The sequence below is a fragment of the Pituophis catenifer genome, unplaced genomic scaffold (assembly GCF_029215685.1).
Source record: "Pituophis catenifer annectens isolate HBS135680 unplaced genomic scaffold, rPitCat1.0.hap2 SCAF_2, whole genome shotgun sequence".
NCBI lineage: Eukaryota > Metazoa > Chordata > Lepidosauria > Squamata > Colubridae > Pituophis > Pituophis catenifer.
In genome coordinates this window covers 37,016,071-37,041,766 of record NW_027256882.1, presented here as the reverse complement: position 1 = coordinate 37,041,766, position 25,696 = coordinate 37,016,071, and the positions used below count along the sequence as shown (strand labels likewise).

General features: G+C 37.5%; 1 protein-coding gene across 1 annotated transcript; it reads right to left on the bottom strand.

Moving 5' to 3' along the window:
• Positions 1 to 347: 347 nt before the first annotated feature.
• Positions 348 to 25,367, bottom strand: LOC139310147 (vomeronasal type-2 receptor 26-like). The gene is made up of 4 exons (XM_070934304.1): positions 25,216 to 25,367; positions 18,265 to 18,550; positions 4,726 to 4,852; positions 348 to 1,249 (listed from the first exon to the last, which is right to left on the bottom strand). Exons 1-4 carry the CDS (start codon positions 25,365 to 25,367, stop codon positions 348 to 350), a joined length of 1,467 nt encoding a protein of 488 aa, XP_070790405.1.
• Between the last annotated feature and the right edge of the window lie 329 nt (positions 25,368 to 25,696).

Genomic DNA, 25,696 nt, shown 5'->3' with positions numbered 1-25,696 from the left:
TATAACACCAGCACACCAACCTATATAGTAACAAAAACATACATCATCATTAGCCATACTCTTTAATTTAATCTAAAACCATATCAGAACATCTCTGGTCACAGTTTATCTGACCTTCTTCCAGAAATTTTATTAATGACATAATATGAATTCAAATTGGACAATTGAAGGATGTGATTATTTCAGATAGTTTGAGTTGTTTTAGCAACTTTACTACTCAATTATTATAATTCAAAATTCACATGGAATGAAGAAAGATAAGCGACAAGACATAAAACATTACTTCTAAGTATGTGATTTTATGCTGCATGTAAACTGTACAAAAATGAACACCAACACAAAGAGACTTAATGATTTTTTATCATGAGATGTTCTTTGGTGTTCATGTCAGGTCTGAGGATAATAATGTAGCATTTGGGGATAAAGATGCAGCCCAGTAAACCCAGGCCAGAGGCCAGGACGGAGAAGATCTGCACGGCTACCATGTATTTCCCCTTGGTGCTCAGATAAGTGGGAACAAAGGAGATCCAAACGCTACAGAAAACCAACATGCTGAAGGTGATCAGTTTGGCTTCATTAAAAGCCCCTGGCAGATTTCGAGCCAGAAATGCCACCAAGAAACAGATGGCAGCCAAAAAACCCATGTAGCCAAGAGCAGAGTAGAACATGGTGACAGAGCCTTCATTGCACTGCAGCAGGATGTGTTCTGGTTGGGAATGAAAGTCAGAATCTGGGAATGGGGGAAAGACTCCCAGCCACATCATACAGAGGCCTACTTGAACACCAGAGCAGGATAAAACAATAGAGTTGGCCAGACTCTTCCCCAGCCATTTCCTCATGCTGCTGCCTGGCTTTGTGGCCAGAAAGGCCACCACCACCATGACAGTCTTGGCCAGCAAGGAAGACACAGCAACTGAGAAAACAACACTGAAAATGGTTTGTCGGAGGAGACAGGTCATTTTCACAGGGCGACCGATGAATAGAAGGGAGGTCAAGAAAGAAAGCAGGAGCGAAACCAGGAGGATGTAGGTGAGTTCACAGTTGTTGGCTTTGACTATGGGAGTGTTTCGATATTTCATGAAGATTCCCAGAATAAAGGCGGTGGTTAGGGACAAAGCGATGGCAAAGAAAGCCAGGATAAGTCCCAACAATTCTTGATAGGATAAGAAACTTATATTTTTGGGGACACACTGATCTCGCTTCTTATTGGAATACTGGTCATCTGGACACTTTTCACAATGGGCTGCATCTGAGAAAAAGAATAGTTAGCATGAATCTGTTTCTACAGCTGTAGGAGCATGAAAACCGGATCAGAAATCAATTACTTAATTTTCAAAGAATAATATAATATTTCTGCCCAGGGATATTCATATTACACAACATTAGTTAAAATAAATGAAACTGTCTTTTTAAAGCTGAAGATGATATCACTTCTCTTTCCTAAAACAAAGCAAGAAAGTAACAACTGAATAGAAATCAGCAACCTTTCATTATATATTTTAATGCTCGCATAGTCATCCAAATTTGGTGATAGTGCCCAATCTTTGAAGTTTGTGGATGCTTTCAAGAAATTTAAAGAATAAAGAACAGTTACTTATTAAAAATCCAACAGATGAAAGAATAAGCAGTGCTATAAAACTTTTGAAAGACCAATTTCAAATGCTTATGGCGGAACAAGTTGCAACAAACTTACAATATGCGAAGCATAATACATTTTGTAATGCTAATAAACCGGGCAGATGGTTGGCTTACACATTGAGGAAAAAACAAAGTATACGGACTATAGATAGTATTGATATTGGAGGGAAAGAAATTTTTCAACAAAAATTAATTAAAGAAGCTTTTGTGGACTATTATACTAAACTATATGCCAAAGAGGAGGTGCAGAATGGATTTATAGAAAAATATTTAAACGATAAAAGAGTTACAAAAATTACTGATCAACAAAAGGAAAGAATGAATTATCCTATAACAGAGGAGGAGATAATAATAGCAATTAAACAGTTAAAAACAGCCAAAGCTCCTGGTACGGATGGTTTGACCGCAGTGTATTACAAAACTTTGCAAGCTGAAATGGTGGAACAACTTAGAGATTTATTTTGCAATATTCAACAAGGGGGTAAAATACCCCCATCATGGACAATAGCTTACATATCTTTGATACCAAAAGAACAAGTCGGTCCTAAAAAACCAGAGAATTATAGACCAATATCTCTTTTGAATACAGATTATAAAATCTATGCGAAAGTATTAGCCAACAGGTTGATGCCAGTAATCCAAAAGGTGATTCATGAGGATCAAGCGGGATTCATCGAGGGCAGACACATGAAGGACAATGTAAGGCAAGTAATAGACTTATTGGAATATCTTGAGAAGAATAAACAGATTCCTGCAGTGCTGGTCTTTTTGGATGCAGAGAAGGCCTTTGATAGAGTGGATTGGAATTTTCTACTAAAGACTTTAAAAAAGATGGACTTTGGGGATCAATTTATACAGGCGATTTCAGCAATTTATCAAGAGCAAAAGGCACAGATCATTATTAATGGAAGCTTGACAACAGAGTTTAAAATTGAAAAAGGAACAAGACAGGGATGTCCGTTGTCCCCACTTTTATTTATTTTAACACTAGAAGTCTTGTTAAATACAATAAGGGACTCTAATATCTTGAAAGGTATAATGATTAGGCAAGAGGATTACAGAATAAAGGCATTTGCAGATGATCTGGTTGTTACCCTATCACAACCAATGGAATCAATAATCCTGATGAAGGACATTATACAAGACTATGGTAGAGTTTCAGGTTTTAGACTGAATCCAAAAAAGACTAAAATGATAGTTAAAAACATGACACAAGATCGTAAACATGAGCTTGAAAGGAGGGCAGGTTTTGAGACTGTACCTAAGGTAAAATATCTAGGAGTTCAGGTTGCAGAATCAAATATGAAATTGTTTCAAAATAACTATGAGGTGTTGTGGCGAGAGGTGCAGAAAGACATGGAGACTTGGAAAAAACTGCAGCTGTCTTTACTTGGAAGAATAGCAGCAGTTAAGATGAACATTTTGCCAAGATTTCTTTTTTTGTTTCAAATGATTCCGGTGCTTAAAAGTGATAAACAATTGAAAGTTTGGCAATCTGGAGTGAATAAGTTTGTCTGGAACGAGAAGAAGCCGAGAGTGAAATTGAAAATTATGCAAGATGTTCCAGAAAGAGGAGGTCTTAAACTTCCAAACCTACAGCTATATTATGATGCAGCAGCTTTAACTTTAACAAGTGATTGGTTTGGAAGGAAAAAGACTGGAATATTGAATGCAGAAAGTTTTGATCTTGAATTTGGATGGCATGCTTACTTATTTTACGACGACAAAGTAGATAAAGTATTTAAAAGTCATATACTTAGAGATTCTTTGATGAGAGTTTGGAAGAAGCACCGACTCAAATGGGATTATAAAATACCGTTATGGCTGGATCTTGGTCATACTTTGTGGAATACAAATATAATGTCACTCGGGGGGTTTTTATATAAAGAGGTTCTTTTTACAGATGCGGGCAGATGGCAGCTGAAGACATTGCAGACACTGTTGGATGAAGGGATTAATTTAACTTGGTTACAATATAATCAATTACAACTGAGATGGAAAGAGGACCAAAAAACTGGTATTATGTTGCATGAGGAAGAATTGGTTAGACATATAAGAGAGAAAGGTCCAATGCATATCAAAAGGCTTTATAATGTTTTGCTAGAAAGAGATTCAGAAACTGAATTAGTTAAAGACTGTATGATTAAGTGGGCACAGAATTTTGAAGAACCAGTGATGCTGGAAACATGGGAAAAAATTTGGGTTCAGAATGTTAAATTTACACAGTCGCAGAACCTGAGGGAAAATTTCTACAAAATGTTTTATAGATGGCATTTAGATCCCAAAAAGTTCTCATGTATGTACCCTAATGCTCAGCCAAAATGTTGGAGATGTGAATGTTTGGATGCTACGTATTATCATGTTTGGTGGACCTGTAGGAAAGTTAAGGCTTTTTGGATAAAAATTTGGTGGGTCATGCAGAATGTTTTGAAGAAAAAAATTCAATTTTCTCCACAACTGTTTTTATTGGGTATAGTTAAGGGTTTTACATTGGGTGAAACAAAATTGATATTGTATATGATAACAGCAGCAAGATTGTTGATAGGTAAATATTGGAAGAATGAAGCTTTGCCCACTATTGAGGAATGGACTTTGAAGATGGCCAGTTTTGCAGAGATGGCGAAGATTTCAGCATATTTAAAAGACTGTTCACAAGAGACTTATGAGTGGGAATGGAAAAGGTGGATAGAATATGTTCAGAACAAATATCAAACTAGAAAGTATCAAATAGCTTTTATTTGAAAATAATGTACTAGAAATTTTTTAATGTAATGAGATAAAGAGAAAAATTATACAGGGGAGGGAGGGGTTCAAGTTTAAATATAAGTGTTATATTAGGGTTCTTTATGAGTATGAGTATATTATAGGGAAGTCTGGGGGGAGGGGAGGGTTAGGGAGGGTTAGGGAGGTTGGGAAGTTTGGGGGGGGGTGGGGGGGGAAAGGGGTGAAAATGTAATTGTAAAACTTTTGCAATAAAAAAAAAAAGAAATTTAATGTTTTTCTTGCTTCTTTAGCAAATATCCCCCCAAAAAACAAGATAGAATATTGGTCATACCTTGATTTTTTTTTTTGAGTCACCTACTGTACCTTCTTGCACAGAGAATGTTCCTTCCATACACAAAGAACAGTCATAGCAGCAAACTGGGGCTCCCTCTCTCACACGCTTGGCATAACCTGGGGAGCAACTTTCTGTACATCTTGAATAAGGCACCATCTAAACATAAACAGAAAGATTACTCAGGGGGAATGTATGAATTAAAAGGATTTACTGAAATCAACTTGTTTCCAGGAACTCAAGAGCACATTGAGCAAAATCAGTCAAGAAGTAGTGACATGAACTTTCATTACCCTACTTTGAAGGGGCAAATGAAAGATCATTCTCTTTCTCTATCAATATCCATTGTAGATCCCAAAACAAACTCACAGCCTTATTTTTATTTCCAAAGGAAAGTAGTCCCATTGCAAAAGGTGTTTCTCCTTAGGGCATATATGAGATTGCTATAATTTACCATATTTTTCAGAGTATAAGATGCACATATACCCCTCCCTAAAAGAGAGTGAAAATTTGAGTGTGTTTTATATACTGAATGGAGCCAAAATCATGAGGCACCGAGAAGGCAACGGACTTTGGCAATCACAGCAGACTGGAACAGCTGATTGGGGGTATTCTGGAAGACCAATCCAACCACCAATCAGCTGCTCATGGTCAATCAGGCTGCAACAATGAGCTGAAGCTGACCTGGCTGTCAGAGTTTGCAGCAGCAAGGAAAACAAAAGCAGAGGAGAGGAGTTTTAGTTTCAGTTTCAGAGATCAGCACAGCATACAGCTTTAGAAAAATTGACCTAAGCCATTAAGGCTCCTTCCTTAATGAATACTAATGGATGCTGGTAGGCAGAAGCAGATTTTTTTTTCTTATTTTCATCTTCCAAAACTATCTTATACTCCGAAAAATACAGTATATATTTTTTTCTCCATCTTTGCTTTCTCAGAAAACCTCCAACATCTAGCTTTCTCTAGAGTCCCTATCTTTCTCTCCTACAACTGATCATTGTATCATCATATTTAGCTGCTCTCATTTCCTTCACCACATTCTTAGTGATATCTTTCTCTTTCAATTCAGTGGGCTAAACCTTCATATTCTGGATTTTTCTCCCAAAAGTGCTTTTTCAAAAGACAACTGATCTTTGTTTTCCTTTGAAGACATTTCACTTCTCATTCCAGAAACTTCTTCAGATGTGACTGAATGGTGAAGTATGGAAGGATTTATATTCCTTGTAGTCTTGCAGGTTGTTAGCAGTCTTTCTGAAAGTTGTTGAGGCCACTTGATATTTATCTCTGCCCTCAGGGTCACATGAATAGTACAAATGGGTGTGTGGAATCTTCCTGTAATTGCTGAATCTATATCCTGTTTACAACACAGTCTTTTCAGTCATTCCAAATCCTTCCGTCCTCCACCATTCAGTCAGAACTGAAGAAGCTTCTTGGACGAGAAGTGAAACATCTTCAAGAGAAAACAAAGGTTTCAAACTTTGTCCAGGTGTCTTTTGAAAAAGCACCTTTGGCACAACCGTGGCCAGTATGACTGAGAATCTCCATAGACATTCTGGATTTTCTCTTCCTGAAAACAAGATAATTTGATGTACTATAAATTATGGCAACATATTACAGTTTAATAATGTAGATTGCAAATCCCGCAATACAATGCAGCAGGTTCCAGTGTGTGATAGATTATTGTAAAACCTCTAAAGTAAACGATAGCTAATGAATTAATGAGGCTTTAAGTTCTCTTATTTGGAAATTATCTCAACTGGCCTCAATAAGAATTATTTCTGAGCAGAAAAATTTCCACATATGGAGATAAATAGAAGAGCAAAATCCAAGCAGCCTCTACTACTTTGTTAAATAAAGTTGGCCATTGGATGGTGCTTTGATTGACAGATATCTTGACTTCCGAGGAGGCTTGTCTTTCTACATTCCCAATTTTCACCCCCATGTATGATTTGTTCAAAACGGATGTCCAGTGCATGATATCAAAGTCACCAACAGGAACTCCATTTTCATCAAAAGAAATCCCATCACTGGAAATATTGTGATGTTGGAAGTTTCTCAGGATCGTATGAAGCTGCAGAAACATTAAAAAAACATTCCAATTTGAGCCTTTATTCAATGTTTTTCTTGTTATTATTCTGGATTGGTGGTATTCTGAATAATTCAACCTTTTCAAATCACCACTACAGTCTGAAACAGATTGATTCAGCATTTCATGGAAAGCTTCTTTCAGTCATTCTCCAGGAACTTATAGCTCTTTTTCAAATATTTATAGAGTGGAGTGGAGTGGAGTGGAGTGGAGTGGAGTGGAGTGGAATGGAATGGAATGGAATGGAATGGAATGGAATAGAATAGAATAGAATAGAATAGAATAGAATAGAATAGAATAGAATAGAATAGAATAGAATAGAATAGAGTTGAAAGGATGCAGTATTCCAGTTATGGCCTTACCAAGGCATTTTAAAATGGTATTAACAATTCACGTGATCTTGATTCTATCCCTCTGTTTATGCAGCCCACAACTGTGTTGGCTCTTTTGGCAGCTGCTGCACACTGCTGGCTCATATTTAGATGATTGTCCACTAGGACTCCAAGATCCTTCTCACAGTTACTACTATTGAGCAAGGTACCACATATACTGTACCTGTGCACTTTGTTTTTCTTGCCTAAATGTAGAACCTTACTTTTTTCTCCATTGAATTTGATTTTGTTAAATAGCGCCCAATGTTCAAGTCTGTCAAGATCCTTCTGTATATTGAGCCTATCTTCTAGAGTATTGGCTATTCCTACCAGCTTGATATCATTTGCAAATTTGATGAGTTCCCCATCTATCCCCTCATTCAAGTCATTGATTATCTCACATTCTTGAAAACATAGAAGAGATAACCCCATTGGGGGAAAAAAGCCTTGAAAACGGGCCAAAAATGGCATAAAAATGGGCCAAAAATGCCTCAAAAATGGACCAAAAAGCCCCCATAAGGGGCTGAGAAAACCCTCAAAAACAGGCTAAAAAAGCCTCAAAAATGGGCACAAAAATGGGCTTTAAAAAGTCCCCAAAACAGGCCAAAATAGCCTCAAAAACAAGCCAAAAAAAGCCTCAAAAACAGGCTGAAAAAAGTCCTGAAAAAGGCCTGAAAATAGGGTGTGCAGAAGCCAAAAACATTTTTTTCCCTCTTCTAAATTTAGGTGTGTATTATGGTCAGGTGCATCTTATAGTGTGAAAACACGGTATTTATCTCACATTCTTTTTTTCTTTTTGTAGAAAAGTTTTTTTATTATTTTTTAAAACATAAACATAAAATACATCTTTTAAGAATGAAGCATTGATCCGATCATAGATAGGTATAATCACTTACCCCTCTTTATCTAGCTCTTTCCCAAATCTCTGCCATTACATCTCTTAAAATAAACACCAAAACATAAATTTTTCCCCACAATTATAATATCTTAATTTAAACATTTACCATTCTATTATTTCACCAAAAATCTTAATTTCCAATTAACACAACTCAGTATTTGATTACAGTTATTTACCCTAAATTCCATCTATACGTCCATCCCTTGACCCATTACATTAAATCTTTAAATCCTAATCTCCTTTAACTAACACCAATATTTCTTAAATTTATCACATATTACACTCTTCATTGTACACAAAATCATTTCATCATCACAATCTTATTATTTTCATTTTGTTACTCTTATCAACATAATCACCTTTATTTTTAGTGCTAATCCCAACATAATCATTTTATTATTACTATCAATTCCAACTTAAATCATATTTGTTTCTACCTTCTTATCTCTTAATCATTTTCTTTGGGCTGTTTTCCAGCATATACAATTATTGATTGCTGATTCCCAGCATAATCCTCTATTTGTTTTGGCTGTTTTCCAGCATATTAAGTTATTGTTTGGCTGTTTACCAGCATAATCTTCTAGTATTTTGGCTGTTTCCCACATGCTCACCTTTGTTTTACTTTCATATCCAATATACATCTCTCCCTCTATTATTATAGCTGTTTCCCAGCATATTCATCCATTATTTGTCTATTTCGAACATATTCATTTAACACATTTTTAGTTTTACAGTTTATCTCTATATAATCTCCTGCTTTATTATAATAATATATTTATTATTATATATGTTAGTTCTATATATTTAATCTTATTATCATTCTCAGCTTTGTTAACAATTTAATATTGAGGCTTAATTCTTACATAAAACATCACCACATATAGATCAATAAAATTTCTTGGATTTTTCTCATATTGATATACAGTCTTATTCACCTATAAAAAACTCCTCTTTATCAATACATTCCATTTTTACTAAATTTTTCTATTTTAGTCACATTATTTTATTTTTCATCATTATATCTCTTTAGACACCTCCTTTTATAATTAATAATCATCTAAACAATACAATTCATTTATTAATCAAACTATTTTTGTATTCTTTTTTCCAGCCATGTGTATTTTATTTCTTCATTTCCTTGTCTAGCAATTTATAACCCATGTTAAATTCAATGTTCCTAAAATTGTTTCTTCATATATCAATTAAGTGTTTTTATTACTTTAATTCCCTGCAAAGTGTATCGACTTTCCTTCTTTTGTTCCTGTGCCATTTGACTTCTTTTATTCCTGAGGCAGTTAGTCGCAATTATAAAAGTTCCATTGTGTTTCCTCTTTCTTTCCACCAAAAAAGCCATCTGTAGACAAAGGAAAAGCTTCTACCACCAACCTCTCATGGCTATTATCAGTAATTTCATGCTTCTCCCAAGCAAACAGCAAGTTAGAATGTTTATTTTTTTAAAATGGAAGGTGTTGCTCCTCAATCCACACTTTCCCTTAGTCACGCCAGTCTCCATTTTGTTGTGATTATATAACAGTCCAATTTAGCTCTTTTCTTCTTTTAGGTTTTAAAAATATTAAATCCCTTTTCTTTTTTCCCTTTTTTCCAAGACCAATTCTAATTTAAAAGTTCTTTCCAGTCTTTTCATCCTACCTCAATGCTTAATTGTTCCAATTAATTCAATACCATGGTAATTTTTCCTATGGGTCTTCTCCTTCTAAAATCACTTTTCAAGATCTTCTAAGCCCCTCAAATCCACAGCCGCTGTTTAAGGCTAGGGGTCTTACAAATAACAATTATTGCTCTAGCATTGTTCCCAGCCTGGGTTGGTGTCACTCATCTGGCTTCAGAGAGCTTTGTTCTTTTTCACTTTCCTCCTGCACATCTCTTGTTTTGGTTTGTCCCACCTTTGTGGCAGCCGCCATGGCTGCCTCCCCACGCTGCTGACTCACAGAGGGTTCCCTCCGACCTCTGAGGAACTTGCCTGTTCTTTTCAGTCATCTGAGGCACCCTTCTTCTTTCCCTGTCCCTGCAAGACAGGTTCGGTCCGAAGACCCATCGGCAGCGGTTCGGCAGCTGGGGTTTTCGCAGGGGTGATCAGAGCCCACTATTTTCCTGTTTGCTTCGCTGTGACGCCAAACCGGAACGCCTATCTCACATTCTTGAAAACATGGAATAGATACCACCACCATCAGGTGGCTTTGTAATTGGCTGACAAATTATATTCAACATGTAGTCCTCAGGGGAACCTCATCCACATGAAGGAAAGTAAGCAATGGGGTACCCCAAGCTTCCATTTTAGGTCCAGCAGTCTTCAATATCTTCAAAAAAAGTTCTAGGCGAGGGAATTCAAGGGAAACTCATCAAATATGAAGATGACACTAAGCTGGCAGGAATAGCCCACACTCCAGAAGACAAGCTCAAGATCCAAAAAGATCTTGACAAATTGAACATGGGCCCCTACCTAACAAAATGAAATTCAACATAGATAAAAGTAAGGTTTTACACTTAAGCAAGAAAAACGAACAGTATAGTTAGAGCCTATGTGAAACATGGCTTAATGCCAGTAACTGTGAGAAGGATCTTGGAATCCTAGTAGACAATCACTTAAATATGAGCCAACAATGTGTGGCAGCAGGCAAAATTGCCAATGCTAGGCTGTGTTAATAAAGGGATAGAATCAAGATCATATGAAGTTCTAATATTGCTTTACAAAGCCTTAGTAAGACCACATTTAGAATACTGCATCCAGTTCTGGTCAACACAATATAAAAATGATATTGAAACTCTGGAAAGATTGTAGAGATGAACAACAAAAATGGTAAGGGGTCTGGAGGCTAAAACATACCAACATACCAAGAACAGTTACAGCAGGTGTATAATCCTACTGATTTGGACTGGTTTGGGGGAACCGGTAGGCATGATTGACATCAGTTTGCTGAATCAGTAGCAAACATCCCTGGTACTCCTGCCCATGCATGCACGCCCGCTCACCTGCTTGCTCTCTCGCCCCTTCTGGCTCACTCACCTCTTCCGGCTCGCTTGCCGCTTCTGCCTGCTCAGGCCACCCACCCACTCCCACCTTATAAAAGTTCCCTTTTCGATGTGACCCAGCTACATGCCTCACCAGTTGCCTCGCCTGCTTAGTTCACCAAAGGTAAGCAATGCATGCTGCTTGTTCGCGCTTCAATTTGGGTCAGGGGCCGTGACACAGGTACATGCAATTCTCTGAGGCCCTGAAGCTGCCACCCACTCGCTGTCCATCTTGACAGGAATGGTGAATGCACCATTCCCGAGCTCCGGCCTTGCCCTAGAGCCACCGCCTGCTTGCCACCTGCCTCAACCAGGTGGGGGAATGAATCATTTCGTGGCTCTGGCCTTTTCCCTGAGCCACTGCCTGCTCTCCCTTTGCCACGTGACATCTCCTCACCTTCCTCCCACAGCTGGCTGCCAGGGAAGGCAAGCCAGGGTTGAGCCATTACCACTGGGCTCCCTGCCAGCCCGTATCTCACCCCTCTTGTCACAGGATGCCTGCAGCCGAAGCCTCTTTTTTTCGGCCTACCTGGAGGTGCTCCTTGTGCCGGAAGATCAGAGGCTGCAGGTTTCTTGTAGCAAAAGTTACCAGACCTGCTCCCCTTCTTAAGCACACTGCAGGCATCGCCACCCTATTCCATGTGCTGGGCGCACATGCACACACTGTTTATTTATTCTTTCATCATTTATCAGCGGTAGCAGGCAACAATGTGAGCATGTGTATGGAACAGGGCGGTGATGGCAGCGACACATTTAAGAAGGGGAGTGGCTCCGGTAACTTTCGCCACAACAAGCCTGCAGCTGCTGCATCTTTGTCTGAAATGGTCCAGGGTCCCCTACTTGATTAATGGGTTGGACTAGAAAAACCTCTGAGGTCCTTTCAAACTCTTATTATTCTATGTTTTATGTTAGGAATGTGACAAAAGGAGCCTGAGTGGCGTAGGAGGCTAATGCCTCCTACTAAGGCAGCATTTAACATCCAGCTGCCTGCAATTACTGCGAGTTCAATTCTCACCAGGCTCAAGGTCGACTCAGCCTTCCATCCTTTCTAAGGTGGGTAAATTGAGGACCCGGTTTGTGGGGGCAATAAGCTGACTTTGTATAAAATATACAAAAGTATGAAGGCTATTGCTGAGCACATTGTAAGCCGCCCTGAGTCTTCGGAGAAGGGCGGCATATATATATATAAAAAAATTGCATAGTGATGTTATCTCTTTCATAGAATATCTACGGAAGCATATCCATTGTCGCCCCCCCCTCCTGCCAGAAGATGATTTGATTTATATATTGTTGCTTTGTTAGAAGGTAGAAAATTCAATCTTAATCCAGAACAAAGAATCCAGCTGAACTCCTTAGCTTGGAGATCACTTTGTGATCACAATAAAGGGTTGAGAATTGCTGGAATATTCTGATGCTTGTTTAGTTTTGAAAATTACATTGTCACCATAGAGCTATTTCTGTCACAAACTAGCACAGGTTGTTTAACTTTGGAAGATTTTTCTCTATCATCTCTCTCTAACTCACAATCAGGGCTCCAAGTAATATGCCCATAGCAAACAGGACACTGAGGCAAGCAGGTTCCTCAAACATCAGTTTTATTGGACATATCATATAGGCATAGGCTGGTGAAAACTGACTCTAAATATTCCCACAGTTTTCACCTAATTAAAAGTAAAAGTTTTCCTCCCTTTTCCAAACAATCAATCACATGGTCCAATCAAGGTAAATGTCTATTCTTCCTTCAGCTCCAGTGTGGCAATACTGAAGCATCAAAATGGCCACAATCAGGTCAGCTTCAGGGTTGACACTGACTCTCAAATACCACTAACTGGATAACTGCTCTTTGGAATATCTCACCCCTTTCTACATCTAATTTAATATTGAGGAATTGGAAGGGGAGAATCAGTGGAACCTCAAAGGAGGAGACTTACCTGCCATGGCTGTACAATCTGGGATGGTTGATGGTCTCCAACTTGCATTCTCCTCTTTCTCCGTTGGGAGGAAGAGGCAGCACTGAGGACCCAGGCCACAATTTGAATTATTTGGGTAATACCGGAGGAATCCTGAGACAGGATTCTTGCAATCACATCATTGGGTGGGAATTCCCAATTCTTTTTTTCTCTGCATTTTTTCCAAACTTTCTTAGATAACACAGGACTTGAATAAGAACATTGGAACGCTTCCTTTCCATACAATAAGACCATAGATGCATAAGAATTAAAGTCATAATACCGACTTCTTCTCTTTATCTGGATGAGGAAGGAAAACAAAGCATATTTATTTTGGAGATCAACATAGAGGTCAAAACTACTTACACTTAAAGCTGTCAAAGTTGTTGCAATCCACACCCTTCCCACAATAGGTGTATTAGTCATATCAATTGTTTGTATTATTATTGCCAACATTCCTGAGGCCCGAAAATCCATTTGGCATACTATAATTTTTATTTGACTCTTGATAAGAGAAAATAACATTTTCCATTTTTCTTGCATGAGAGTTTCTCCAGCATTTCTCTCCATATTTGCTTCTGGGACAGATCCTGAGAGGACAATGCAGATCCCATTTTTTAGAGCAAGAACTTCCAAGCGTCTTTTGAATTTTTCTCCTCTTTCATTGTCCTGAGAAAGGAGGCCGATCCATGTCCATTGGAACTGCAGGAGCAGCTGGACGATTGCTGAGTCAGGAGGTTCTTGGTTTGGGGTCATCCGATATGAAAAAGGAAAACCATGACTTTTCTCAGCCATCTGGTTGGTGGCACTATAGTTGATCTAAGATAAAAGAGAAGGTATTGGTAGTGTAGAAACTTAGGTACCCAGCCCCGCCTAGGAAAATGAGATATTTTAGGTAACAGTATAGGTTCCCCTCACACATATGTGCTAGTCGTTCCTAACTCTAGGGGGCAGTGCTCATCTCTGTTTCAAAGCCGAAGAGCCAGCAATTTCTGAAGACGTCTCCATGGTCATGTGGCCAGCATGACTAAATGCCTAAGGTGCACGGAACGCTATTACCTTCCCACCAAGCTCAGCCCCCCTACCTTTGTCAATGGGCCATTAAGGCCTGAGCCAGTCAATTCTACACTCCCACTTATGACTGTCTGACTGTAACCTTGTTGCAAGAATCCTTAAGATTTATATTGAGTCCTTCGGGAGAAGGGCAGTATACAAGTTCAAATAAATAAACAAATAAATAAATATATTGATTGTTTCCCAATAATAATAATAATAATAATAATAATAATAATAATAATAATAATAATAATAATAATAATAATTTTATTTCTATACCGCCCTTCTCCCAAAGGACTCAGGGTGGTGTACAGCCTATTTAAAAACACAAACAAAACAGCAATTAAAATTTAAAATAATTAAATAAATTTGGCTCAGATTTAAAACCCCCCCAAAATTTAAATACCCCAATTTAAAACTATTATGTTGATGTTGATATGACTATAAATGATATGACTATCATTCAGTGTTGTACCTTATGATTCTTGAGGAATTTATCTTTTATTTTATGTAGTCAGAGAGCATGTGCACCAAGAGAAATTCCTTGTGTGTCCAATCACACTTGGCCAATAAAGAATTCTATTCTATTCTATTCTATTCTATTCTATTCTATTCTATTCTATTCTATTCTATTCTATTCTATTCCATTCCATTCCATTCCATTCCATTCCATTCCATTCCATTCCACTCCATTCTATTCTATTCTATTCCATTCTAGCACCATCCAGCAATGCACAACCAAACTTGGATTCAAACTCCCATGGCCTCATGGGAGTCTGACAACCAATCAGAATACAAGCTCAAATTCAAAAGCCTAGAGAGGGCATAAAACTCAGTCACTCTCAGCATCTCTTCCCTTTTTTTCTTCACCCAACATCATCAAGGCATGTGATCCTGTCCACCATTAAAACCATCTTTCCAAGCAACTTCCATGAATCCAGTGTTTTTTCCCCCACTTGGAATTGAACCAAGAAGGATATTTCTTCCAAAGGTAGTTTGTGCCAGTTTTAATGATAAAGTCAGATGGTAAATCTAAGGGCCTTTCCCCACTGCTGAGAGACATTTCAAATGATAACTGCATGTATGTATGTATGTATGTATGTATGTATGTATGTATGTGTATATATATATATATATATATATATATATATATATATATATATATATATATATATATATATATTTCTCTTTAGCCAGGTTCTATCTACGTAACCAAGATGTTATGCAGCCCTAGTTCAGTGAAATCACAATCCACTAGTGTCAAGGCTTTTTTTTCTTCCGGCAGCCAGCAGATTCTTTACTGCCCATTTGGAGACTAAGATAGATCTATTTTGGCCTTATAAGGCCTCATCAGTTAGCCACACCCTCATCTCATGTATCCTCCCTGTTGCTGCCAATGGTTGTGATTGTGATTGTGATTTCACTCTCACTGAAGTTGTTTCCCGCTTTTTTCAGCTCAGCTGAAAAATCCACTCAGCTCAGTGGATTTCCATGCCTCAGCTGTTTTACTTAATGGGGCTGCCCTAGAAAATAAACCATAGAGCTTGAAATTGGTGTATTTTGAATTCTACGCACAAAGCACATGCTCACAGAAAGAAACTCCTGGAAGCACGAAACCGAGAACACCAGCCTGAAGATGACGAATGAGACTTCGTCGAAACATCGCCAAGACACTTCCAATTTATATATATATATATATATCCAATTTATATATATATATATATATATATATGTAGGTCTTTGGTTATTCAGGTCTTCTCCCACGTAAAATTGGAGGTTTCTTGGCAACGTTTCGACGAAGTCTCATTCGTCATCTTCAGGCTGGTGTTTTTGGCTTTGCGCTAGCCGAAGGACCCCACAACTGAGGACCCAATTGTGAGGGCAATAAGCTGACTTTGTATAAATATATAAAAGAATGAAGGCTATTGCTTAGCACATTGTAAGCTGCCCTGAGTCTCCGGAAACCTCCAATTTTACGTGGGAGAAAACCCGAATAACCAAAGACCTACATACAAACACCCGCAAAAACCTCAGAAAACAAATATATATATGAGAGCTTCTTAGCTCTCATCAGCCAGCCTTACCCTTACTTGGATTCGAACCTGGGCTTCCTGCATGTTAGGCAATTGTATTAACCACTGAGCCACAGGTTCTCCTCCCTTCATCAGCCTGAGCCAGGGGAATGATTAAGTGTTTTACCGAGACACCTGGTTTACTCCAACATGTGGGAGAGAGCTAAGAAGCTTGAAATAGATCTATACCAGTCTCCCTTTATTTCTTTATCAGTAAAATATATTTGGTATAAAAAATGGTTTGTTGTGGATGCAACTGCTTGAGGGCTCCTGGGTTGGAGCTGAAAGGCAAAAGAGAGCAGAATGCTCTCTCCCACATGTTGGAGAAAGTGTTCCATGTAGAGGTTAGCAATGACAGGTGAGAGGGGTGATCCCATGGGTGCTCCTTCTATAATGGACAAAAATACAAACAAATAGAAGGAGCACCCATGGGATCACCCCTCTCACCTGTCATTGCTAACCTCTACATGGAACACTTTGAAACCCAAGCTCTAGAAAAATCTGATCACAAACCCAAACTCTGGCTCAGATACGTAGATGACACCTTCATAATCTGGCCACATGGGAAAGAAAAACTGGACAACTTCCTCACACATCTCAACAGCCTACACCCCAAAATACAGTTTACCATGGAAACAGAAGCGAACAACCAACTTCCCTTCCTGAATGTCTTAGTCTACAGGAAATCCAATGGCTCCCTAGGACACACCATCTACCAGAAGAGAACACACACAAACCGCTATCTGCACACACTCTCATACCACCACCCAGCACAGATCAACTCCGTAGCCAAGACACTCATCTCCAGAACAAAACGCTTAGCTGACGAACAACATCTAAAAACCGAACTACACACTCTCACTAACGTATTAACATCCAATGGATTCCAAAGAAATAAGATTACCAACCTAATCCAAAAAGAAACCCCCACTAAAATCCAAGACAGAGAACAAGAAAATGGCAAAGCCCTCCTCCCATATATAAAAGGCACCACAGATAGAATCAGCAAGATCCTCCACAAATACAACATCAAGACAGCATTCTGCACAAACCAAAAAATATCCACCATCCTAAGAAACCCCAAAGACAAAATTGAGTTAGAAAATCAAGGAGTATATGAAATCCCATGCACCGCCTGCCCCACCATATACATCGGACAAACCAACAGAAGAATAAGTGCATGCATTGAAGAACACAAGAACTCAGTCAAAAAAGAGGAACCAACTTCTTCCCTGGTCTAACACCTCAAAGCCACAGGACATGATATTGACTTTAAAAAGACCAGAACTATCGCCAAAACCGAACACTTAACAACAGAATAATCAGAGAAGTCATTGAGATAGAAAAACGTCCACACAGCATGAATAAACGAGATGATACCTCCCACCTACCAGCCATTTGGAAACCCGCCCTTATTGACAAACGAGTCCCTAACACAAAGAATGACACCAGACCCACACTCACGAGAGCCACACAGGATGTAACCACCACACATCCACGCAGAAAGCAGACTCAAACCCACACTGAGGATGAGGCACGACCGCGAACCAGAAGCCAGACCACAGCTGCATCATTAGTCCCTTTAAACCCCTCCAATCCATACATGAAGCAGACTGACACCCACCATGAAGAGGTAGCATGGCCACAAACACGAAGCCAAACAACAGCAACACAGCTCACCAGCTCAAATCCCCCTGCTACTCAGACTAACCCGAGCACAACCAAGCCCCCACCTAAACAGAACACCCACCCACCCAATCAGAGCACAGCCAAACCCCCAACCAATCAGAACACACCTCCACCCAATCAAAATACAGCCAAGCTCCCACCCAATCAGTTCACACCCCCACTGGCAGTTAAAAGGAAGAAACAGCTGCAATCACACACATTGCTCCTAGAAGCACGAAGCCGAAGACACCAGCCTGAAGATGACGAATGAGACTTTGTCGAAACGTTGCCAAGAAACCTCCAATTTTACGCGGGAGAAAACCCGAATAACCAAAGACCTACATATATATATGACTTTCAATTTATTTGGAGAAATTTATACAAGTGCTGCTAGGCAGATCTGAACAATTTACAACATGGAATTAATTTCATTTGGCTTTATACCTGTGGAATTTTATAGATGCTCAAGACATTGGAAATATGATCAAAGAGTTCAGAATCCATCTCTTCAAAAACTGCCAGCAGGTTCTTTTGTCTTCCACATCTGTAGTTTGGGATGTTCTCCTGTCCTGTAGACAGTACATCCAGCATGGCCTCATATGTCATTCTTGCATTGAAAAAGTTCTGATAGATGTTGTAGCCCAGGGTGATGTTGGGTAAGAGCCTTGAATTCTGGTTGACTTCATGAACAGCCAATAAGAAGGGCAGAATGTTGTAGAAGTTGTTCTCACTGCAACAAAAACAATTTCATCAACTTTTTTTGCTCTATATCAACGATTTATGTGATCCACTTAAAAGCAGCTGCATTCTTTTTGCCGATGATATAAAATTATTCAATTCTACAGATAATTCTGTTGTTTTGCAAAGTCATCTCGACTATGTGTCTGAATGGTCATCTATTTTGCAACTTCAAATTTTGATTAACAAATGCTCTGTCTTACATATTGGTAAATGTAATCAGAATATCAAGTATAAGCTAGGTGGCATTGATCTAGCCGATGACCCTCACATTGTTAAGGACCTAGGTGTACTTATCTCTGACAATTTATGCTCCAAAGCTCACTGTAACAGCATTGCTAAAAAAGCATTAAGAGTTGTAAACTTAATTTTGCAAAGCTTTTTTTCTGGAAACATTGTATCGCTAATTAGAGCTTATTAAACTTATGCTAGAGAAACCGGATGTGTCATGGCAAGACTGGCTGGATAGTAGCTGGCTCTGATGAGCCTGGTGAAAATCCAACCAGACAAACCGCTGTCAAGGGATTTTCGGACCGGAACCGTCTTGTAGGGATGGTGAAGAAGGAGAGACATCTCGGACAACTAGGAAAAACAGGCAAGTTCCTTGGAAGTTGGAGAAAATTCTTTGATCCAGTGGCAGGTGCGGCGGCCATTGCGACCCTCATGAAGCTGGGGCAACCAGGCTAAGAATTGTGCAGGAGCAGTGTTTTGGATGGAGTATTGGTATTGGGTGAGTTATTGGCCAACTCACAGAAAATAAAGAAAAAAATTGAAACCTTTAAAAAGGATCCCGGCATCGGGGAATGTTAATGGAGGGAGAAGAACAAAGCAGAAGTAAAAACATTAAAGCCCAAAACGGAGTTTGATATTTGGATTAGAAATTGGATTTGGAGAATTTAAAAGTAGTACAAGATAGAGAAACCCAAAAGAAAATTGCTTAAATGGATTGGATATAAACTCTAAGAAAATTTTTTAACTTTAAAGGAAGAACAAAGAAAAATCTAAAATAAAAAAGCCATGTTAACATATTTTAATTGGATTTGAATTGGACTGTAAAATTCAGATTTGGAATATATAAAAATTAAGAAGAGAGAAGAAAGTAGGAAAATACCAGATAAGTGGATTTAATACACAAAGAAATACTTTGTTAAACTGTTGATTTGAAACTTGTGGACTGGAGACAGACATCTACTGGTGGAAAAAAAGTACTACACTGAACATTTTGAACTTGGAAAAAATTATAGTGACCTTGATTAATGAGCCGTGAGAATTTTTAAGGAAGTCTTTCTTTTCAACTATTTGACTTTGATAAGTAAAAGAGCTGACAAATAACAAAGTTTTAAATTGGAGTCAAAATTTAATCAGAATGACAAAACGTGGCAGGAAGTAATTGAGATGGTTAAAATGGTACGTCTATCATTTGATTTGGACAGAAAGAAATCATCTTTTCAGAACATATTTAATTGGATAAACAGCCTACCAATGAGAAGCAAGAAAACAACATGGAGGACAAAGACATTGAACTTTCAAATGATTACATTGGGAGTAACAATGAAAAAAAGAGAAGGATTAGAAGGAAACAATCAATAAATAAGAAAGTTAAGAGAAGGAAAGGAAGATTAGAGAAAAATATGTTTAGGGATTGCACTGGGATTAACAGTGCTAAAAATAGGGAAGGTAGAAAGAAACATAAGAAACAAGAAATAGGGAAAGGTCTAGAGACAAAAAATTTAAATAATTACACTCGGATTAACAGTGGGGAAACAAAGAAAGTGAAAAGAGAAAAGGAAATTAGATCAGATGGGAATATGGGACAAAATAAGTGAGTAATGGACTTAAAAGCTAAAGGAAGGAAACGCGAAAAGATATAATAATTATAAAAATAAGAAAAAGTAAAAAAAGAAAATGGGAGAATGGGGGAATTTTGAGAAGTAGTTTGCTAGATAGACCAGGAGAAAATGATTAAAAGGAGTACCATATTTTTCAGAGTATAAGACGCGCTGGAGTATAAGACACACCTTAATTTTTGGTGAAGAAAATAAGAAAAAAGCTGATTGGTGGGTGGATCAAATACCCCCAATCAGCTGTTCCCAGAGGTGAATTTTCCTTGGTTGTGAGCTGTGTGCCTTGCTTTTTTTTTTGCTTTTTTTTTCTGCCTCTGAAACTTCTGAAACACTGTTTCAGAAAAAACTTTTTCTTGTCTCTGAAACCCTCCGAAACAGAGCTTCAGAAAAAAAGCCTCTGTTTGGGGGCTTTTTTTCTGAATCTCTGTTTGGGGGCTTCTTTTCTGAAGCTTCTTTCCTGATGCTTTTTACAGCCTCTGAAACCTCCATTTGAGAAGCTGGGCAGGGTTACATTCGGAGTATGAAATACACCCAGATTTTCACCCTCTTTTTTGGGAGAAAAAGGTGCATCTTATACTCCGAAAAATACCGTAACTAGTGGAAAAGGAGGAAGGATAATATGATATATAAATATAGTAATAATAGTATTATGATTGTAATATTCGAATAATCTGAAAGATATTCTGTAATATGAATGGTAGAATGCAGAAAAATAATGGTTGTGAACTATATAATGATATATGTATCATATATATGTATATATATGTAGAAGATTATTATCATGTTTAGATTTGAATGAATTGTATTAATATCAGGATAGGGAAAAAGTGAATTTAAGGTATGGAAAACGATAATTAGAAATTAAGAGAAGGCGATTGGGAATGTTGTTAAAATTGAGAAATATAAAATGGTTTATTTAGAAGAGGAAATTTAAATGAAGTGGAAATGGAGGTGAAATTGCAATCTAACTAAAATTGAAATGGAATAAGATATTTGTATTTAAAAAAGGTGATGTGGGAAACAAATTTGAAGAAATATATTGTTAAAATGGTAAAGTGATTAATAAGGAGATATGATTTTATAATCTGGTCCACCTTTAGAAAATAATGGATATTAAAATATAAGTGTGAAATATTAGGATTATAATATAAGGATTGTGTGTAATTTAAAGGGTTTCAATAGATTAAAGAAATATTGAATAAAATATGTGATAAAGGGAGAAATAAAAGAAATGAAATAAGATTAAGATTAGGAGGTAGGGCGGATGGTAATATTGATTATATATTAAATATAAAATAGAGATGAAAAAGAGAGAACTAGAAAAGGAATACAATGGCAGAAATTGAAGTATGTAAATTAAATTTGGGAAAATAAGCTGTATGAATTTTGACTCGGTCAATACTCTATTCAGAAAAAATGTATTGTATGTTCGTTTGTTTTAAAAACTAAAAAAACTTTTGCAAAAACCCCCCCACAAACTTATGCTAGACCAGTCTTAGAGTATTGTTCAACTGTTTGGAATTCCCACCATATATCTGACATTAGTACAATCTAGTGGGTTCAGAAGTATTTCACTAGAAAAGTCGTGCACTCTTCTGTACACAATAGAATTCCCTATGCTACTAGGCTCAAAATTCTCAGTTTGGATAACTTAGAACTGTGTCACTTGTGGTCAGGCCTAGGTATTGCATACAAAATTAAATGTAGTAATGTTTTACATGTAAATGGCTTTTTCTGTTTTAATCGCAATAATATGCATGCAAACAAGCGCTTTAAACTCCATGTAAATCGTTCTAAACTTTACTGTAAAAATATGATTTCTGTAATAGAGTTGTCAAAGTCTGGAGTGCCCTACCTGATTCAGTTGTCTCAGTTACAAATTTTCAGTTTCAGCCACAAATTGACTTCTGTGGACCTTACTTCATACTTAAGTGGTCAGTAGAGAGAGCGTGCGTAAGTAGACTAACGTGCCTATCATCCCTGTCATTGTATTTTTATTCTCTAATTCTTGTTCTCTTTTTTGTTTAACAAATTCAGATAGATAGATAGATAGATAGATAGATAGATAGATAGATAGATAGATAAATCTTTAGTTTGGATTTTCATGATATGTCATATTTACTGTAGCTTTAGATCTATATAGTACAATGCCAAAAAGATAATCAGATACTCATTATTCAATTAAATTATTCAATTTATTTGGACAATGGAAAAACAGTCCCATTGACACCACTAGAAGCTTCTTGCCAAAAGAAATATCAGAGAGAGATAGTAAGCTTGTTATGTCAGGATCAAAGGAATCCTATCAAATTCACCAGAACTGATTCTGCCTATCATTTTCTCCACACTATAATTTGGGAGGAAAAAATGAAGAAATTTAATCTTATAGTTCAGTAGTCAGGTAAAGAAAACGGTTACAATAGTAAGAAACCTCCAGACCTTCTTCTACTCAAAAAGAAAGTGTGAAGGCTTCTTACTATTGTAACTGTTTCAATCTGCTTAGAATAAATTTTTTTGCAAAACCAAAGCATTTATTTTATTTACTTACCTATTTGCAAAGCTAATATATCACTCATATCAATTCACAACAATCCATAAAATGTAATTAAAATCATACCCTTCCCCCCAGGCACCAGACTAGATATGCTCATAGCTCGCAACCCCCATCCTAGCCCAATGCTTGAGGGAAGATCCATATCTTCACAGTCCTCAGGAATGCTAAAAAGGGATGCTATGAGCCTTGATAGTACAGGGGTTTAGTGTACCCTGTTATTAACACAGCTGCCTGCAATTTATGCTGGTTCGAATCTCTCCAAGGCTCAAGGTTGACTCAGCCTTCCATCCTTTCTAAGGTAGGTGAAATGAGGACCCAGTTTGTGGGGGCAATAAGCTGACTTTGTATAAAATATACAAAAGAATAAAGGCTATTGCTTAACGCATTGTAAGCCGCCCTGAGTCTCCGGAGAAGGGCGGCATATAAATCAAATTTAAAAAAAAAAAAAAAATTAAAAAAGTGTAGGAATACCAAGTGCTATGGTTTTCCCAGTTGCTATGTGTGGCTGTAAAAGTTGGACCATAAGGAATGCTGAGCGCCAAAGAACTGTGGCCTTTGAACTATGGTGCTGAAGAAGACTCCTGTGAGTCCCTTGGACTGCAAGGTGATCAAACCGTTCAGTCCTAGGGGAGATCAACCCTGACTGCTCTTTAGAGGGCCAGATCCTGAAGATGAAACTCAAATACTTTGGCCACCTAATGAGAAGGAAGGACTCACTGGAGAAGATCCTAATGCTGGGAACGATTGAGAGCAAAAGAAGAAGGAGACAACAGAGAACGAGGTGGCTGAATGGAATCACTGAAGCAGTCAGCGTGAGTTTAAATGGACTCTGGAGGATGGTAGAGGACAGGAAGGCCTGGAAGAACGTTGTCCATGGGGTTTAGAGTTATTGTCCTATATTCTACAGTTAACTACAATTAATGTGATTCCTCTGTGATTAAACATTAACTTATCACATAAAGTTTCTCCACTCCTTGAACTTGGTTTTTAAAAAGTATCCCTTTTATTTAAACCAAAAGGAACAGGGGAGCCACAAAAGTGGCAAAAGTGTTAAAGGGTGCAAAAAAAGAGCGGAGAAGGTGATAGCAATTTTAGAGTAAATGAAAGAAAGGGGAAGAAACAGTAGGGAGAAAATACCAGAGATCTCACTCTGTTCTAAGGTATCATTCAATCACTTTATTGGGAGTTACTGTTTAACTATTGTTAATAAATAAATAAAATAAATATGAATAAATAAGTTGCTGAATCCACAGTCCCAAGGTATTCATTTTGAAAGTAGGCAGAACCCCATCCAGGCAAGATTCATCGTGGGACAGTGTTGGCAGTGCCCAGTGTTGCCCAGTGTTGAGGCTGACACTTGTGGAAAAACTTAAAAAGAAACTTTGCAAACTCAGACTTTACAAAATCATCAGGTTCCCCAGGAGCCTTTCCTCTAAAGCAAATTGGGATGAGCAATAATGACTTGCCTTTCTCAAGGTGAGGAATAGGGGAAAGGAAATCATTCCTAGAAAAGACATTGGAGGTATGTGGTTGGAGAAGATGACGTATCGATTTAAAACCAGGACTATTCTTGTTGGGGATTCTACCAGAAACTTATAGTAAAGAAAATGTATACTTGATTATTCATGTAATAACTGCAGCTAGAATTGTATTTGCACTTTGGAAAAGTGAAGAGATCCTTACGGAGGAAAATATGATTAAGAAAATTCTAGAATGTGCAGAAATGAATAGAATAGAATTCTTTATTGGCCAAGTGTGATTTGACTCACAAGGAATTTGTCTCAGTGTACATAAAAGAAAATATACATAGATACATAGATTAACACTTGCAATCAAAGGAATGGAAGAATCTGATTTTTTACAATATAAGGCAGTTATTCTATCAATGTATTATAAAGAGAAATAAGTTAAGAAGAGAAATGTTATAATAGTAGATATGTTAAATATTAGTAGTAATATAAGGATAGATACAGATAATGAATATGGTGGTAAATTTTAATTGTCATGACACAAAAATATGTACTCAGATGACAAACTGTTTACTGAACGAGGGAATGTTTTTATTAAAAGAATATATATATATATATATATATATATATATATATATATATATATATATATATATATAATAATAATAATAATAATATATATATATATATATATATATATATATATATATATATATATATATATATATATAAAAAGACATTGGAGGAGGTAAAATCAATCACCAGAATCCTTGGACGAGTTGACAATTACCTTTTCAGTTGGTGGGTTGGAGGCTTGGAGAATGAAAATGGGTACAATCGAGCTACAATTCCAGACATTATTCCCGTAATCCAGTAGTCTCCTGGCTTGTAGTAATTGAACCACTCCTTTTCTTCTATTATCTCCTTAAATGGACATTTCATCAGAGTACTGGCACAGGGAATTTGAGACAGAAACTGAAGCAGAAAAAGCTGGATATGCAGCAGCAGTAACATTTGACATACACTATACTGCAGAAGATCCTTCCTATAGTTCTTTCTTCAGCACAGAGTTAAATCTCAGAGATCACAAAAAGACCACAACTACAGTGAAGAAGGTCCAGTTTGCCCCCAGATTTGGAAGAGCTATCTGCAATTTCAGACTGCTACAGTATTTGCCAGCTTTACCCCGAACTCTGATCTCATCACAGGAGGCTGTTACAATCAGATTATCACATGCTTTCTATGCCATTTGTTGTCACATTGATTGGCCA

What these genes read in the sequence shown, in the direction of transcription:
- LOC139310147 (XM_070934304.1), bottom strand. Translation starts at nt 25,367, where the DNA reads ATGAAATGTCCATTTAAGGAGATAATAGAAGAAAAGGAGTGGTTCAAT. An exon ending in CCAACCCACCAACTGAAAAG is followed by an intron (nt 18,551 to 25,215) that starts GTAATTGTCAAC and finishes TTTTTGTTGCAG; the next exon opens with TGAGAACAACTTCTACAACA. An exon ending in GCATCTATAAAATTCCACAG is followed by an intron (nt 4,853 to 18,264) that starts GTATAAAGCCAA and finishes GTTTATGTTTAG; the next exon opens with ATGGTGCCTTATTCAAGATG.